General features: G+C 41.9%; 1 protein-coding gene across 3 annotated transcripts in view; it reads right to left on the reverse strand.

The window, feature by feature from the left end:
* LOC113405147 (LIM domain-containing protein 1-like) overlaps positions 1 to 17,308 on the reverse strand; it is a 55,713-nt gene that overhangs the window by 29,448 nt on the left and 8,957 nt on the right. For all 3 annotated transcript variants that reach the window (XM_026646059.1, XM_026646060.1, XM_029914269.1), the window contains one exon: positions 8,523 to 8,624. In XM_026646059.1, the coding sequence (XP_026501844.1) occupies positions 8,523 to 8,624 (102 nt within the window). The remainder of the gene's footprint in view (positions 1 to 8,522; positions 8,625 to 17,308) is intronic.

The following is a 17,308-nucleotide window of genomic DNA, read 5'->3' on the forward strand; positions in this document are numbered from 1 at the left end:
TAAGACTAACAGAGGTATTGGAGCATAAGCTTTCGTAGGTGAATGCCCACTTCATCAGACGCAAGGGACACCTTGCGTCTGATGAAGTGGGCATTCACCCATGAAAGCTTATGCTCCAATACTTCTGTTAGTCTTAAAGGTGCCACAGGACCCTCTGTTGCTTTTTACAGATTCAGACTAACACGGCTACCCCTCTGATACTACGTACTATATAGTTTTTGCTTTGGTAATTTTATTAAAAAGATGTCCCTTGATGGAGATGTTCATTGATGCTTAAATCTTCCCCCTCTGGAGACAGGTACATTTGTCACAACTGGAAGTTAATTTGGTGGTCTTATATGCTCAAATTCAGCCCTGCTATACGCCACACACCCAAAGCTGAATTTGGCTCTAATAGCCTAGTTGCCTTTGGTTCGCATTTTTAAAAAACCCCACACATGTACATTTGGTACCACTGGCAGTGTGCTCAAGGGAGGCCCAGCACTGGATTGACAGGGATGTCGGTCTAGGATCAAGTGCACTGGCAGACCAAGGAAGCTTACAAATATAATTATTGTTTAGTTGTAATATAGTATTACCTAGAGGTCCCAAGCAAGACCAAGGCCCCTTTGCAATGGGTGCTGTACATGCAGTAGAGAGATAGCTTGAAATTAGATAGCCAGGCCAGTGATTCTAACCTAGTGCTAGTAACCTTTCCCCCTTTCACAAACATTATGTTCACCCCAGGTTTTAAAAAGAGATAAACAGAGTCAAATTCTGCCATTTGATAAAGACACACTAGTCTTGTTCATTTCCAATAGAAGATCTGATCTTTGACCCTCATTTTGGATTTTCTGCTTTGATCTACTATTTGAACATCTCTCCACCCCACTACCAGTTTTCTATTTTTGACTTCCTTCCTCTCCTACAATTTCCATTACTCATTTCTTGTGCATCCTTTTTACTTTTTTTGGTCTTATTTCCTCTGAGGACCTCAGAACTCATACAGCTCAAATACAAGAGCAATATGTTCTAAAATGTGTCAGCAATGGTAATGTGGGACCAGAGCTAGAAGGGTCTGTGGTCCTATAAACCTAGAACCATCAAATTTGTGGCACATCAGGGTTTAAAAAGCACTAAACTGACAAAATAGGTTAGAGGAACACGAACACACACACACTCATAGTGAAATATTTTTAAAGTCCCTACTTATTACATGGAAATATCTTTTTTTTTGTCTTGAGCATAACAGCACAAACTATATGTGCATAGATATTTTTCATACAATGGGAGTAACTATTGCACAGCAGCTGCATAGCAGGCTGAATGGTTAATGTTTAACAAACTGATGACCGAGAATGTTTGGTCTATAGACTAAAAACAACAAGCAAGCAGACACCATGAGCATGCAGGAAATGGCTGTATTTTTGACATACTTCCACAGGTTTAATGTAAGGCAGATATGTATACTGAACAGGCAAAAAACTGCCTGCCTAAAGGTTTATGGGCTTTATCCACTAAAAACTATTCTGTTTGCACACATGTTCTTGTATCAATGAACTAAATGTGCTAGTTTGTGCCAAAGTAATTAATCATTCTAAATCTGTTGGTTTTATCTCAAAAGCCAAATTTTCTCTATACTATTCCCAGTGTCTCAGTTAAAGTTGCAGATTTTTTTTCTGCCAACTGACCCTTGTAATGTGTACATAGCCCCATCCAACTGCTTTCCCACATCATTTCTCACTGACCACAATGCCAGTATATCAGGAAATAGGACTTAGTAAAATCAGCACTGTGAAATATCTTAGGTCTATTCTTTTCTTGGTAAAGCTCTCTGAGTCTTTCATGTCTGGGAAACCAAAAAACATTTGGACAGAAATCCAGCCATGAGCAAAATTAGAGATCATTGCTAAAATGAATCTAATGAGACAGCAAATATAACTATCTGGAATTTTGGCTGACAAATGAGCTTTATCTTAATAAGTAATTCTAGTTATTTAATTTATTTTAGTGCAGAGATTCAGCATTCCAACCCAGCAGAATTTTAGGACTGAGACCATGGACAATCTTGACTTCTCGATGACAGTTTTTACTGGATGTTGTCCAAGATGAACTCCACTTGACCTTACAGACAGTCTAACTTCTTTCTGTTCAGAGAAGCCAGCATCTCCACATACTCTGTTCAAACACATGGTTTGCAGCTAGACAGACAATATGGTCCGGCCAAACATTTATTTTACTGGCATTTGAAAGTTTCCTACAATCTACTGCAGTGGTATGATGGTATGGTGCAGAGAGTGTGTGCAGGAAGGCATACGTTATCCCTGTCTTGATGACAGAGCTATACTTCTTTAATCTGAATTGTGGTCAACAGAGTGAATAATGGACAGAAATAGTTTAATCTGCACCATTACAGGCCAGGGACCAGAACAGAAGGGGGAAAAAAGTCCTTATAGGTACATTTTACCAATAACTGCAAAGCAAGACAGGACAAAGCAAACCATCTGAAAGATCAATTAAGAGAGTGGAATCCACAGAGGCCTGTTTCAGAAACAGAATTCAGCAAAACTTGTGCGAACCCCCAGAATCCCAGGCATACCAACAAAACATACAGCTACACCTCATCACTCCAATATGTAAGCATGCTAAGAAAGTTATTGATGAAGTAGCTCTTTGTGCCTACATTTTGGAGCCAAAGACATCTCCTTTAAGGGTATCTCTACACAGCAGCTGGAGGTATAATTCCCAGCAGGGGCAGATAGCTCAGCTTGACCTAGCACACTAAAAATAGCAGTGTGGCTGCGGTGGCTCCGGCTTGCTGCCAGAATATGTACCCAGGGGGTCAGGTGGGATTGAATTTGGGCAGGTAGATATTTTTAGCATGCTAGCTCAAACAGAGCTAGTGCTCCTACATCTACTTGAGCACTGAGCTGGAAATTACACCTCCAAACTGCTTTGTAGACATTTTCTAAATGTGAATTTCTTCCAGTGTAAGTTTGTTTGGCAGCTTTGATATTTGTAGGATGTGTGTGTGTGAACAAGCCTCCTCTGAGGTCCTGCTTCCAAGAGTTCCCCTTAAATACCATTACTACACCCAACCCTGCAAACACTAGAACATATACATAACTATATTCATGCGAGTCGTCCAAGCAAATGCTATTTAAGTGAGCACAGCATACAGGACTGAGGTTTTACTGAGTAACTGCTATACTGTATAAAATGAGCCAAATTATACTCTCACTTACATTTGTATAAATCCAGGATAAGTCCCCTGAAGATACTCGTCAAACTCCAGATTTATACAAGTGAAACTGGGAATGGAATCTGGGTCAGTAGGGTCTGATCCTGCTCCCGCGGAAGTCCATAGGGGTTTGGCCATGGACTTCAATGGGAGCAGGAACAGGCCAATCTTGTGCTTCTAGAATGGCTAAGAACACGATTCATGTTTATATTTGGTGATGTAAAGGCCCTTGAAAATCTCTTCAACTTTTTATTGATTCTAAAATAATTCTAAGTAATGCACACAAAAATACTAACAAACAGAAACACCAAAACAGACATGAAAAAATAGAGCTAATACTTCTGAATTAAAATGACTGTTAAGGCAGGAAAGAGAATGGAACTACGTTAGCAATAACATGTAATGTTTAAAGTGTGTTTCCTTTCCTCCGTTACAACAAATCAGCCAGGGAAGTAGTTACTTTGACCTCCAAAGCATGTCCAGTTTTGTTTGTTTGCTGATGACTAGCATGAAAGGAAAAAATCAAACACCCCCCAAAGGTATAATAAAGATTCTTAAAAAAATAAAAATAAAAAATAAAAAGAGCCACACCTATGGCAAGCAACCAAGCAGTAGGAATTTACTGAAACTCCAGCCAATGTGGGCAGCTGAAAGAAAATGAACCCTGGCACCTGTGAGACTGGATGGATGGGCAGCATCTTTTCACCCCGAGGGAAGGCAGACAGTGGAACCCATGGCCCCCCAGCCTCAGGGTTTACACTGGGCGGAGGCGGAAGGGGGGGGGGTCTATATTCCAGGTCCCCTACCAGCAGAAGTTCCCTTATTGTTGTGCTGATTCAGCACATCTTTCATCTGGCCCAGCCCTTCCTGGTTCCATTTGCTTTGTGGGGTACAATGGCTAGCTCTCTCCAGCAGAGCAAGTATCGCAGGCAGCTTGTGTCTTTATGTCTATCACCAACGGGCATGGCCCTCCATTTGACTTCCAACAGTTTGTGCTAGCAGAACTAAGGGGTGAATCTGGCTGAATAACTAAGGGGCACAGCCTTCTCACTCTGTGGGCCTATCACTAAATCCCACTAATGATAGCTACACCTTCACGCACATGGACAGCGGAACAGAACCCTACCCAAGGCCAATGCTGCCTATCTACTAGTGCAGAATTATACTCACGGAATAGGCCAAATTCTGCTCCCAATCAATGGGGATGCACTGGTGTAACTGAGGAAAGGATTAGGCTCACCATGTGTAAATCATACATCACAGGCAACTACAGGTCTATGTCAGCTGATTGTATCTAATTATAACATCTGGCATAAAGCCAGACTAAGACAGGAATGCCAGTCTATTACATTTCCTAGTATAAGCAAATGGATTTCTGGAGGTCTGTTACGCTCCTCATTTTTGACATTAGTCAGAACGTGTTTCCTGTACTGTATTAAGTTCTAGTAAGAAAATAAAAGTTTCTATCCGCTTGCTGAAGCAAGTGAACAGCTACTGGATGCATAAAATGTGAAAATGTGGCCTTGGAATTATGGGTTTTATGCCCCTGTTCTCCCCACATGCGGAAATATATTTTAGTGAGGGCTCCCACTGGTAGCTTTCCATATGAAATCCTTTGCACTGATTCCTGTCTAGGGTGAGACTTTGGCTACAGCGTAGGCAGGGAGAAGCAGTCTATCCCTTGCTGGATTCCAGGAATAGATAAATCCACCTATATGGTCTATTCTGAAATGCAAATAATTTTATCTTGCATTGAAATGTGTTGAAAATAAAAACGTCTGCATTTTAGGATCAGCAGTTGAAGCAAATAGTCACTCTTACAGTCCAGAGGGACAAAAGCAAGCCCACCCTGCAGCATATTTGGAAAATGGCTTAACCCTGATTCCTGTTTCCACTAGGCTGGAACAGATGTAAACAGAAATAGAAATAACTACTTTTAAGCCTTTAATGCCGGTCTCCTTATAAATAGGATACAAGTAACTCTAAAATGATGATATAATGTCCATATTTATTGAGCAACAGTTGCACAGTGGTAATTTTGGAAGCTCAGGACAGCCAGACCTCGCTATTGGAAAATAAAACTCCAGCTATGCAAACGCACAGTGTGGTTTTTACTGTTGCAAAATACACCATAAGGAGCTACATTTCTAAATACATACTAGCAGCTCCAGGGATATATAATGGATAGAGCACAGGCTTTAGAATCAAGAGAACGGAGCTAGTCTTAGCTCTGCCATAGACTTCCTGTGTGTTCATGGGAAACTCACTTAGTCTTTCTGGGCCTGTTTCTCCATTGGTGAAATGGAGCTAATACAAATTACGAGGGCTGTCGATTAATCGCAGTAAACTCACATGATTAACTCAAAAAAAATTAATTGCGATTAATCGCCCTGTTAAACAATAGAATACCAATTGAAATTTATTAAATATTTTTGGATGTTTTTCTACATTTTCAAATGTATTGTTTTCTATTACAACACAGAATACCAAATGTACAGTGCTCACTTTATATTATTTTTTATTACAAATATTTGCACTGTAAAAATGATAAACAAAAGAAATAGTATTTTTCAATTCACCTCGTACAAGTACTGTGGTGCAATCTCTTTATCGTGAAAGTGTAACTTACAAATGCAGATTTTTTTTTGTTACATAATTGCACTCAAAAACAAAACAATATAAAACTTTAGAGTTTACAAGTCCACTCAGTCTTACTTCTTGTTCAGCCTATCGCTAAGACAAACAAGTTTGTTTACATTTACGAGAGATAATGCTGCCTGCTTCTTATTTACAATGTCACCTGAAAGTGAGAACAGGCATTTGCATTTTGTAGCCGGCATTGCAAAGTATTTATGTGTCAGATATGCTAAACATTCATACGCCCCTTCATGCTTCGGCCACCATTCCAGAGTACATGCTTCCATGCTGATGATGCTCATCAAAAAAATAATGTGTTAATTAAATTTGTGACTGAACTCCTTGGGGGAGAATTGTATGTCTCCTGTTCAGTTCTACCCGCATCTGCCATATATTTCATGTTATAGCAGTCTTGAATGATGACCCAGCACATGTTCATTTTAAGAACACTTTCACAGCATATTTGATAAAACGCAAGGAAGGTACCGATGTGAGATTTCTAAGGATAGATACAGCACTCAACCCAAGGTTTAAGAATCTGAAGTGCCTTCCAAAATCTGAGAGGGACAAGGTGTGGAGAATGGTTTCAGATGTCTTAAACTCAGATGCGGAAACTACAGAACCCGAACCACCAAAAAAGAAAATCTACCTTCTGCTAGTGGCATCTTACTCAGATGTTGAAAATGAACATGCGTCAGTCCTCTCTGCTTTGGATCATTATCGAGCAGAACCCATCATCAGCATGGACCCATGTCCTCTGGAATGGTGGTTGAAGCATGAAGGGACATATGAATCTTTAGCACATCTGGCACGTAAATATCTTGCGATGCCGGCTACAACAGTGCTATGCGAATGCCTGTTCTCACTTTCAGGTGACATTTTAAACAAGACATGGGCAGCATTATCACCTGCAAATTGTAACCAAACTTGTTTGTCTGAGCGATTGGCTGAAAGTAGGACTGCGTGGACTTGTAGGTTCTAAAGTTTTACATTGTTTTATTTTTGAATGCAGTTAGTTTTTGTACATAATTCTACATTTGTAAGTTCAACTTTTATTATAAAGAGATTGCACTACTGTACTTGTATAAGGTGAATTGAAAAATACTATTTCTTTTGCTTTTACAGTGCAAATATTTGTAATCAAAAATAAATATAAAGTGAGCACTGTCACTTTGTATTCTGTGTTGTAATTGAAATCAATATATTTGAAAATGTAGAAAAATCTAAAAATATTTAAATAAATGGTATTCTATTATTGTTTAATCACACGATTAATTTTTTTAATTGCTTGACAGCCCTATAAATTACTTGCCTCTGCATATGCATTGTGAAGCTTAGTTCATTAGTGTTTGTAAAACACTCTGGAGAGCCTCAGATGGGAAGTATTATAGAAGTGCAAAGCTATTATTGTTATTATTTGTAGTCAAAACACTACTAGCACCATAACTTTGCACAGCACCTTATGGAGATTATTAAAATAAAGCAAATTGTGGCTCCCTACCCCCCACTCAAAGATCGTAACAGTCTAAATCAAACAAACATGGAACATGAGACTAGACAACGGAAGGGGGTTGCAAAAGCAGGGATGAGGATTAAAAGAGAGGAGTATTTTTGTTACATACTACAGAGTGAGTGAAGGCGAGTTCTTACGGTAAAAGTCGTCTTCCAGTCCTGTGCAGTCTATGGCAGGAAGCAAGGCAAGAGACACGGGTTTTGGGGGGGGATTTATAGGAAGATAGCAAATATGCTTGGTACACAGGAAGGAGCAGAGTGAAAGAAAAGGCATGAACACAGGTGTGGGAGAGAGGAGGCAGAGAGTAGAGGGCAGGGTTTATGAATAAAGTGACAGTAGTTCCATTATTTCTTCATAGTGGCCCATTTATCTCCAAATGGCAATGGTCAGTCATTTCAATTCCTAATCCATTCTGGGAACCAACATACATAGGGGTAGTACTATGGAAGTGCAGCATGTATCCTGCCATCTGTGTAACATAACAAGACATAGCATGGGCACAACTGAAACCAGTTTAATAACCAGGTCAGGGATATAAAAACTTGACTGAGACAACGTGACGTTAGAAGGCAAATTAGCTCCCATTCTAAAAAGCTGTGTTTACTTTACGATGCCTATAGCTATACATAATTTAATTTAGTGCCCAATCCTGCTAGCCCTTCACATGCAGAGCTCTCATATCTGGTCCTCAGATTGTATAGTCTTCTGGGCAGGGAATCTGTCTTAGAGACACCGAGATTTTAAGGCCAGAAGGGACCATAGGATCATCTAGTCTGACATACACAACTCAGGCCATGGAATTTCCCCAGTGATTCCTGCATATAGTCTTCTAGGTCTATGAAGTTCCGTGCATAAGATACAGCTGCATTGGTAGATAACAGGCACTTACAAATACCCACAGGGCTTTATCTTGCTTTACATACCATATAGTAGAAGGCAGGCATAACCCAAAACACCTAATCTAAATGACATGCAAGAACTAATGTGAAAAAGTAGAGCTGCAACAGAATCCATCAGGTACATACAACCTGCCATGTAAATAAATAACTACACCATATGTTTTGAAAAGATCTGAAAACTCATTTGCTATAAAGCTCCATTACCATGTGTATGCAATGTTTCCCTTTACTATATAGGCAAAGACACACTTACTGCATGCTCCACAGGTGAAGCAGCCATCATGGTAGAGATTCCCCATGGCTTGGCAAGCCTGGTTTGCTCCATACACACCTTGGCTGCACTTCACACAGGTTCCTGAAAATGAAATAATGACAAAGAAGAGAGATCAGAGGTAGAATGTATTAACATGACAAGTGCACGTAAAGGAAAGAGATGGCCTAGCTGCAGAGAATTTTTACCTGCGCCAGAAGTACTGGCTCATTAATATGTGCGTCTCGATTAACGAACAGCAGAAGTTAGACACAGTCATCATAGCAGGGGAAGCTAGGCGATTTCAGTATTATACACCTTGCAAACTATTGTTAAAGGCTGATGCTATCATCAGATTTGTGGAGTGCACATCACTGTAAATAATGTGAAAGACTATCTCAAGACCCAGTTTCCTAGACTTATGCCCTTCCCTCCCCACACCCACCCTTTCCCAACCACCTCATACACACTATAAAAAAGAAAACTGCAGAAAGGCTTGAAGGTAGTGAAACTTGTTTGGTTGTTCAATGACAAATAGCTTTCACTACTTCAGTGTAGAATGTACCTTTTGATTGCCACAATGGCTTCAGGAAACTAGGATTCCCCTTTAATTGATCAATTTAAATCACAGAATCATAGAATATCAGGGTTGGAAGGGACCTCAGGAGGTCATCTAGTCCAACCCCCTGCTCAAAGCAGGACCAATTCCCAACTAAATCATCCCAGCCAGGGCTTTGTCAAGCCGGGCCTTAAAAACCTCCAAGGAAGGAGACTCCACCACCTCCCTAGGTAACGCATTCCAGTGCTTCACCACCCTCCTAGTGAAATAGTGTTTCCTAATATCCAACCTAGACCTCCCCCACTGCAACTTGAGACCATTGCTCCTTGTTCTGTCATCTGCCACCACTGAGAACAGCCGAGCTCCATCCTCTCTGGAACCCCCCCTCAGGTAGTTGAAAGCAGCTATCAAATCCCCCCTCATTCTTCTCTTCTGGAGACTAAACAATCCCAGTTCCCTCAGCCTCTCCTCATAAGTCATGTGCTCCAGACCCCTAATCATTTTTGTTGCCCTCCGCTGGACTCTTTCCAATTTTTCCACATCCTTCTTGTAGTGTGGGGCCCAAAACTGGACACAGTACTCCAGATGAGGCCTCACCAATGTCGAATAAAGGGGAACGATCACGTTCCTCGATCTGCTGGCAATGCCCCTACTTATACAGCCCAAAATGCCGTTAGCCTTCTTGGCAACAAGAGCACACTGTTGACTCATATCCAGCTTCTCGTCCACTGTGACCCCTAGGTCCTTTCCTGCAGAACTGCTACCTAGCCATTCGGTCCCTAGTCTGTAGCAGTGCATGGGATTCTTCTGTCCTAAGTGCAGGACTCTGCACTTGTCCTTGTTGAACCTCATCAGGTTTTTTTTGGCTCAATCCTCTAATTTGTCTAGGTCCCTCTGTATCCGATCCCTACCCTCTAGTGTATCTACCACGCCTCCCAGTTTAGTGTCATCTGCAAACTTGCTGAGAGTGCAGTCCACACCATCCTCCAGATTATTAATAAAGGTATTAAACAAAACCGGCCCCAGGACCGACCCTTGGGGCACTCCGCTTGAAACCGGCTGCCAACTAGACATGGAGCCATTGATCACTACCCGTTGAGCCCGACGATCTAGCCAGCTTTCTATCCACCTTACAGTCCATTCATCCAGCCCATACTTCTTTAACTTGGCAGCAAGAATACTGTGGGAGACCGTATCAAAAGCTTTGCTAAAGTCAAGGAATAACACATCCACTGCTTTCCCCGCATCCACAGAGCCAGTTATCTCATCATAGAAGGCAATTAGGTTAGTCAGGCACGACTTCCCCTTGGTGAATCCATGCTGACTGTTCCTGATCACTTTCCTCTCCTCTAAGTGTTTCATAATTGATTCCTTGAGGACCTGCTCCATGATTTTTCCAGGGACTGAGGTGAGGCTGACTGGCCTGTAGTTCCCCGGATCCTCCTTCTTCCCTTTTTTAAAGATGGGCACTACATTAGCCTTTTTCCAGTCATCCGGGACCTCCCCCGATCGCCATGAGTTTTCAAAAATAATGGCTAATGGCTCTGCAATCTCATCCGCCAACTCCTTTAGCACCCTCGGATGCAATGCATCCGGCCCCATGGACTTGTGCACGTCCAGTTTTTCTATTTCAGTTTACTACCGCTTCTGATGAACATAAAAATCATGAGACTGCCCACTAATCCAGCCTCTAGACTAAACATCAAATCCACATCTCTTCCCTTTCCCAGATACCTTCTGAAAGGGAAGTCTCAATGTGAATATTATCTACATATAATGTATTCCAGGCCAGATCCTTCCCCCCCCGTTCATTTAAAACAATTCCATCTGGTGGAACAGATGTTTGCTGGTAATACAAGTAAGCTCGTATGGACTTGATTCTCAGAATAGCTAGTATGGACTTGATTCTCAGAATTGCCTGTGGAATGAAGAACAGCCAGTGCATGCACACACAGATTTAGCTTTAGGAGCCAAAACTCTACCTATATCTGTTGGCTCTGAATAAGATGATCATAATTACGATGGCTAGCCTGAGCTGGAGCACAAATCCACCCACATTCAGCGTGCTATTACAGAGGAAATGTAAAATGAAACTGAATGCTTTGACTGTGAGGGTGGTGGGGGCAACCTTTGCAAACCAGAAGGACTAGCTGCATCCTTGTCTTACTCGCTCAAGCAGGAGAATACGGGGGAGTAACCCCCACACCCTATTGCTCAGCCAAGTAAGACCAACACGGATCTCCAGATGGGCTCTGTTGCAAAGCAGCACCCCAGCTCTCCAAACACTCCCCGCTGCAAGCAAGAGGTCAAGGAGGATGCAGAGGCTTGGTTTTACTCCCTCTCACTGGCAGGAGTAGCTGGCCAGGCCAGGGGGAGGAGTAAACATCCTTTCAAGGGCTGCAGTAACGTACCCTCTCCCCCCTCCAAGAAGCAAACAAGAGCCAGAGAGGAATAGCTCTGAAGCATGATGCCTCTTGGGGCAGAGCGGTTTATGCATTGCCCTTTGGTCAGCCCTGTGCCTAGAGGGACAATGTAGCCCCACGCAAGTAATTTGTAGATGCGTTTACCTAGCTGTTTAGTGAAAAATGAATGTGTTTTATTATTATTGCTCTGTATATAACAGTCTGGGCAGGCAAAAAAAAGGACAGGGCCTTCCACCAAGTAGTCTACTATTGAAGGCTCCATGCATGAGCAGTCCCATTGAACATCAACGAGGCTATAATAGCATGGAACTGCAGGAATGAGGCCCTGAATAGACACAGCATAGTAAAAGATGGCAATGGGGGAGAGGGGAGTGTATAGGAGGAAGAGGAAGGCTATAGCAAGGAAAGATTACAAGATGTACTTGAGGTTATGTCAGACCCCTTTTAAAAATTAATATATTTCAATTTGGGGCAGCGCCCAGTGATAGCTGGACTTGGCCTTGTATCTTCCTTGAGAGACAGACATTGCCTCACAAGCAATAAAAACCTACAGTTGGTCTGCTTTGCCCTCTCTCTGCAGTCACAGAGAAAGGGCAGCCTAGGCCATGTTTAATGACTGCCTACCACACTTGGCCCCCGTTTGATTTCCAAAGAAACCTTTTTTGATAAGGAAAAGAGATTACAATTAGATCCATTTCCGTGAGCCAAGTATTACTGAGGCTTCTCTCCTTCCTTAGTCTAAAATGAACATGGCAATAACGGGACCAGAAATTCTGCAACTGAATGGAAATTTTACTCGTTACAAATTATTGCTACTTTCCTATGTTCAAAAACAGCACAAGCATAACAGAGGGTTGGGATGATGCACAGCAAATTACATGTTTTGAGGAAAGGGGCAATCACCCTTATCAATTTCCTTCACGGTTTTTGAGTTGGAATATTCCTCGCTCCTCTAATACGGTATAGACTCCACAATGAAAGGCATGCCGGAGTCAGACTGACAGAGAAGGGGATGTTATTGTCTCAAAATAAATATCAAGTGGAGCTAGCTTGTCTGTGCTAAGCGTTATCACATGATCACCACAGACCAGTTTTAATGCAGAATCAGGCTCAAATTATCTGAAAAATTAGCAGTCAACATTTTCAGCAGGGCCAGCTCTGTTTCCACAATGTTGTAATCTATGTTTACTTCACTTATCTTTACTTTTAACCAAGAGAGGTGGTACAGACCTGGGGCTGATTTCTGCCTCTGTACTGACCTGCTAGGTGATCATGGGAATGTTACTTCACCTTCCTGTGATTCTGTGGCCTGGTCTACACTGGGGGGGAATCAATCTAAGTTACGCAACTTCAGCTACTTGAATAACATAGCTGAAGTCAACATACTTAGACCTACTCACCGCGGTGTCTTCACTGTGGTGAGTGGGCTGCTGCCACTTCCCCTTCGACTCCGCCTCTCGCTTCGGTGGAGTACAGGAGTCTAGACTAGACGCGATAAATTGACCCCCGCTGGATCTACACTACCCGTCGGATCGGTGGGTAGCCATAGACATACCCTGTTTCTCCTTCCACCCTTTGTCTGTCTGATCTATTCAGACTGTAAAACTCTCTGAAGCAGGTACTGTCTCTTACTATACGTGTGGATAGTGCCTAGCACAGTGAGGTCCTGGCTTCATTTGGGGTCGGTAGGCACTACTGACATAACTGATTACATAGCTGATTTAAGGTTCCAAACTAATTTTAAGTGACTGAAAGGTCTGGTCCATGTTAGGACAAAACTAAACTATCTGCAACAGTGCCCAAAAGGCGTTGTCAAGTATGGCTCTGGCAGAACCATGCTGGCTATGGATTTTAGCAAACATTTCTCCCTCTTGCTAACAAGTTTTCATCATTCCGTGGTAAAAATGCCTGAGACCTGTCTACAGCTACACTTGCACTGTTGCTGAAAAGCAGATACTAATCTTCCTACTACATAGTATCCCTGAGTATGCAAAGCACATTACAATGCGTTAGGCTAGAACTCTGAAAACTGTTACAAAACACAGTTCCAAGCCCTAGTGTGGTCAGATCCAAAGAGCAGAACTGGAAAGAATCCAATCATAAGACTGAGAAGAATAGAAAGCTATTCTACTTGTCCAAGTGTGGTCTGAACAAACACACCAGCTGGTTATGGATCCACACCAACATGCCAATCATTTGGCAAAACTTTTTGGATCTTCTTAAACAGAGAGCACAGCTATTTTAGATATTTATGAAAATATGCATTATCTGAAAGTAAAACAGGATGGAGAGAGAGAGAATGGAAGATAAGCTAAGTTTTGTAGGCATTTGGGGCATAAACAGAGGAAAACCTGACCTTTCAAATGCATATATAGCAAGTCAAAGTCTGATACAACCCAACATTTTGTCCTGTCATCTGACATACATAGCTCAAAGCTGATTTGTAAGGTTCCCTCCTGCCTAGAACCAAGGATGCTGGAAAGCAGGAAAACTGCAGATTTTGCAGTTTTAAGATTCTTCCATGACAGTTACTGGTCTTTTTGCAGAATCTATATATTTATTTTATTTAAAAGGTGCCTAACTTTTGCCCTTGTACATGCAAATGTACTTTTTCTCCATTAAGCCTCCAGAACATAATTTCTTCCTCTCCAGAAAGTACCCAGACACTCAATATGAATTAGTAGTAACAACTACAATTCAGAGAGGGAAGACATCTGTAATTCACCTCACAGGCCAAGTCTCCTGAAAAGTACTAAAATAGTTTTAGCCAAATTATGCCCCACCCTGATGGAGCCATCTGTGCTCCTTAATTGCCTGAATTGCTGAACACCTAATGCACCAGGCATGCAGGACAAAAACATACCTTCCTTGCTGCATCATGTAATGGATAGATCTGGGTGAAAGTGCCAATGGGCCAATGGAATGTTGGCACACAGTAGAACACAGCAGCTATTTAATTTTCTGCAAGGCTGTCCCTAGCCAAATGATAGCAGCACAAGAAAAGTGACCAAATAAATCTGTTAGTCTTTAAGGTGCCACTGAACTCCTCGTTGTTTTTGTGGACACAGACTAACACGGCTACCCCTTTGGTACTCACCATCCAGTTCATTTCACAGAGCTGCTGAATTCCAATCCTAGGCGGTGCTATTTAAATGCTGCCATTATCATGATCAGTGACAACCTATCACACTACAGACCCCAAGGTTCTTTTAAAAACAAAACAAAACAAAAAAAAACATTGGGCCAAATTAAACCTTGGTGTAATACACTGACGTCAATGGTATTACTCCAGGGATGGGTGTTCACTTCTATCACTATGCTAAGGTGGTATTAGCAATGTATTTTAGAAAGCCTTTACCTCTCATTTTAACCTGACCCCTTCCTAAGGAAAAAAATACAGAATTAATTATAATTTTTACCTAACACTATTCAGTCTCTACAACCCTCCCAGCTCACCCCCTATTGCCATGATGAACCTGCTCTTTTAGGCCTGCTCTATGCTAGAACAAACCTATTGCTGATGACAGGCACCAGCAACATGTATGCTGAGCTACTGCTGATCACAGGTTAATTGCCAGAGGAAAGCAGTACACACAGTGTTCAACTCCATTTCAGAACTGTAGTTATGCCCTGCTCCAAGCAAGTCCTAACTCCAGTGTTTTGTAATGCTGCTGAGCGTGCTTTCTACTGGCCTACACTTACAGTTTAACGGTCATCACCATGGGTTTAGCTACATGTCACTGATGCTCACCAGCAGCAACAAGGAAATTTCCTTCTATAGATCAGGCCTGAGTAAAAGTGGAGATATCTTATTCCTCAACTTCAAGCGTAAGGCTGAATACTGTATATATGCTTATGTTTCAAAAATGGGGGCCTTAGTAGGATGCCTGTATTCTGCATTTGGATGCTCAGACCTGCACATTATTTAGGCAAGCAAGTGCCAACTTGAGCATCTAAAAACACAGGATGAAGATGTTCTATTAAATTATCCACATCTGAAAATCAGGCAACACGCCTTTAACCCTGCACAATGTATTATTAAAATGTACTCTAAGGTATCCCTTTCGTCAGCACTGACGAGCCTGAAAAATCACATATGTGAAGTGCTAGCAAGTTCACACTCAAGTGCACTGGGAGAACGGTAGCCATATTTGGAAAGGGAAAGGACATAAATTGCTGATTTCAGTTTCTGCTTCTAGGGCAGCTTGCCTCTGAACAACAGGACAAAGAAGTCACTGTTCCATTTAGCATCATGTGGAAAGCAACTGCCCCAAGTTATAGCTGAAGCTCTGAACAACAGGACCTTTGGAGCACAGCTGGGACTGAAAACAAGCCTTGCGAGCTGTGTCCCAGCTCTTATACTTGGTTTCTTCATTTTAATTCATCAGAAATGCTGCCACCGGAAACAGCCCAGGCTCACATGTCCAGCAAGTCAGAAGAGATCCCAGAGCTGTCGGAAGCAGAATCTGATCCTCTGGTATCATCCAAAATGTCAGTCCCAGCCACTAAGTTCAACAACTGGATTTCTGTTTGCCACAAATTTCAAAGTCTAAACAACATTTTCTCCTCCAAATGTTGCTACTTCACTTCTAATTCCTTATAATCCCTAATTTGCTAAGAATTCAATGAAATGATGCTGAATGATAGCATTCTGTATGACTGATTGGGACATTACACCTCCATCCACCAGAGTCCGTTCAGCTGAAAAGCAATAAGACCTTTTGGGACACAGTCCAAATCAAAATATTTCACTGCCACATTTACATCTGTGCCCACCTGTACTTCCTCAGCAGGAAGCCTAAGCCACAGAGGGGAGAATGTGAGGATGTGATACTTTGGTTCAGACAATAGGCCACATTCTGCCATTTCACCGACGCAGCCCCTGATGATGAGGAGACAGCATGGGCATGACTCAGGGTAGACTTGGGTGATATAAGTCCAAAGTGACATAATAAAGACACTTTACTGGGTCAAAATCTGGGGTTGGTATTTAGCAATTGTGTGGATCTTATTCTTCTCATTTACTCTTTATAACCCTTGACACCTACATTTGCTTCTGATAACTAATTTCATTCTTCACCAGCAGTTTTAACAGTTATGTTGCTTCAAGAATTACAGCCATTAATATTAACTAAAGCTTGTTTATGGCCCCTCCTTATAGCTGGCTAGATTTACGTGGAAGAAATTAGTCACATTTGGAAAGAAAAATCAAGTTGTTTTGATCTAAATGTCTCCAATACATTGTCTGTGTGTTCTTTCCCATATATTTGCACCCAAGAGCTACAAGTGTCATGGTATTGCTTTTTGTGTCAAGGTCCAGAGTAACTCTGCCCCACCTTTCTTCTTATGTTGTTCCCATCTCACCCCTATGCTCCACCAATTCTGACAGTCTTGACTGCTGCCTGGCCACTACTATCTTCTCATTCTCCCTCCTGAAAACCCATTTCTACCATGAGGACCACAAGAACTAAGTCAACAACACAACATATATATTATAAAAAAAAGAAAGGAAGGACACACCTTGCTTCCTCATGTTGTGCACATTCCCCTTCCCAAGTAACCCTAATCTTATTCCTCTAACTCCTGACCTTCCCCATACCCCAATTCTGTTTTGTGGTTGCACATTTCACAGAGTCGTGGCCACATTAGAACATACCACCACCACCTAGGTCTTTTATAGTGCTTTTCATCAGTAGATCTCAAAGTGCTTTACAAAGGAGGCCAGTACCATTATCATTGTTAGCTCTTTGGGGCAGGGGCCTATGTACTGAGAGGTGCTTGGCAGGCCTCTGAGTGCTACAAAACAA

This window comes from Terrapene carolina, unplaced genomic scaffold (genome assembly GCF_002925995.2).
Source record: "Terrapene carolina triunguis isolate 2854851 unplaced genomic scaffold, T_m_triunguis-2.0 Scaffold34021, whole genome shotgun sequence".
NCBI lineage: Eukaryota > Metazoa > Chordata > Testudines > Emydidae > Terrapene > Terrapene triunguis.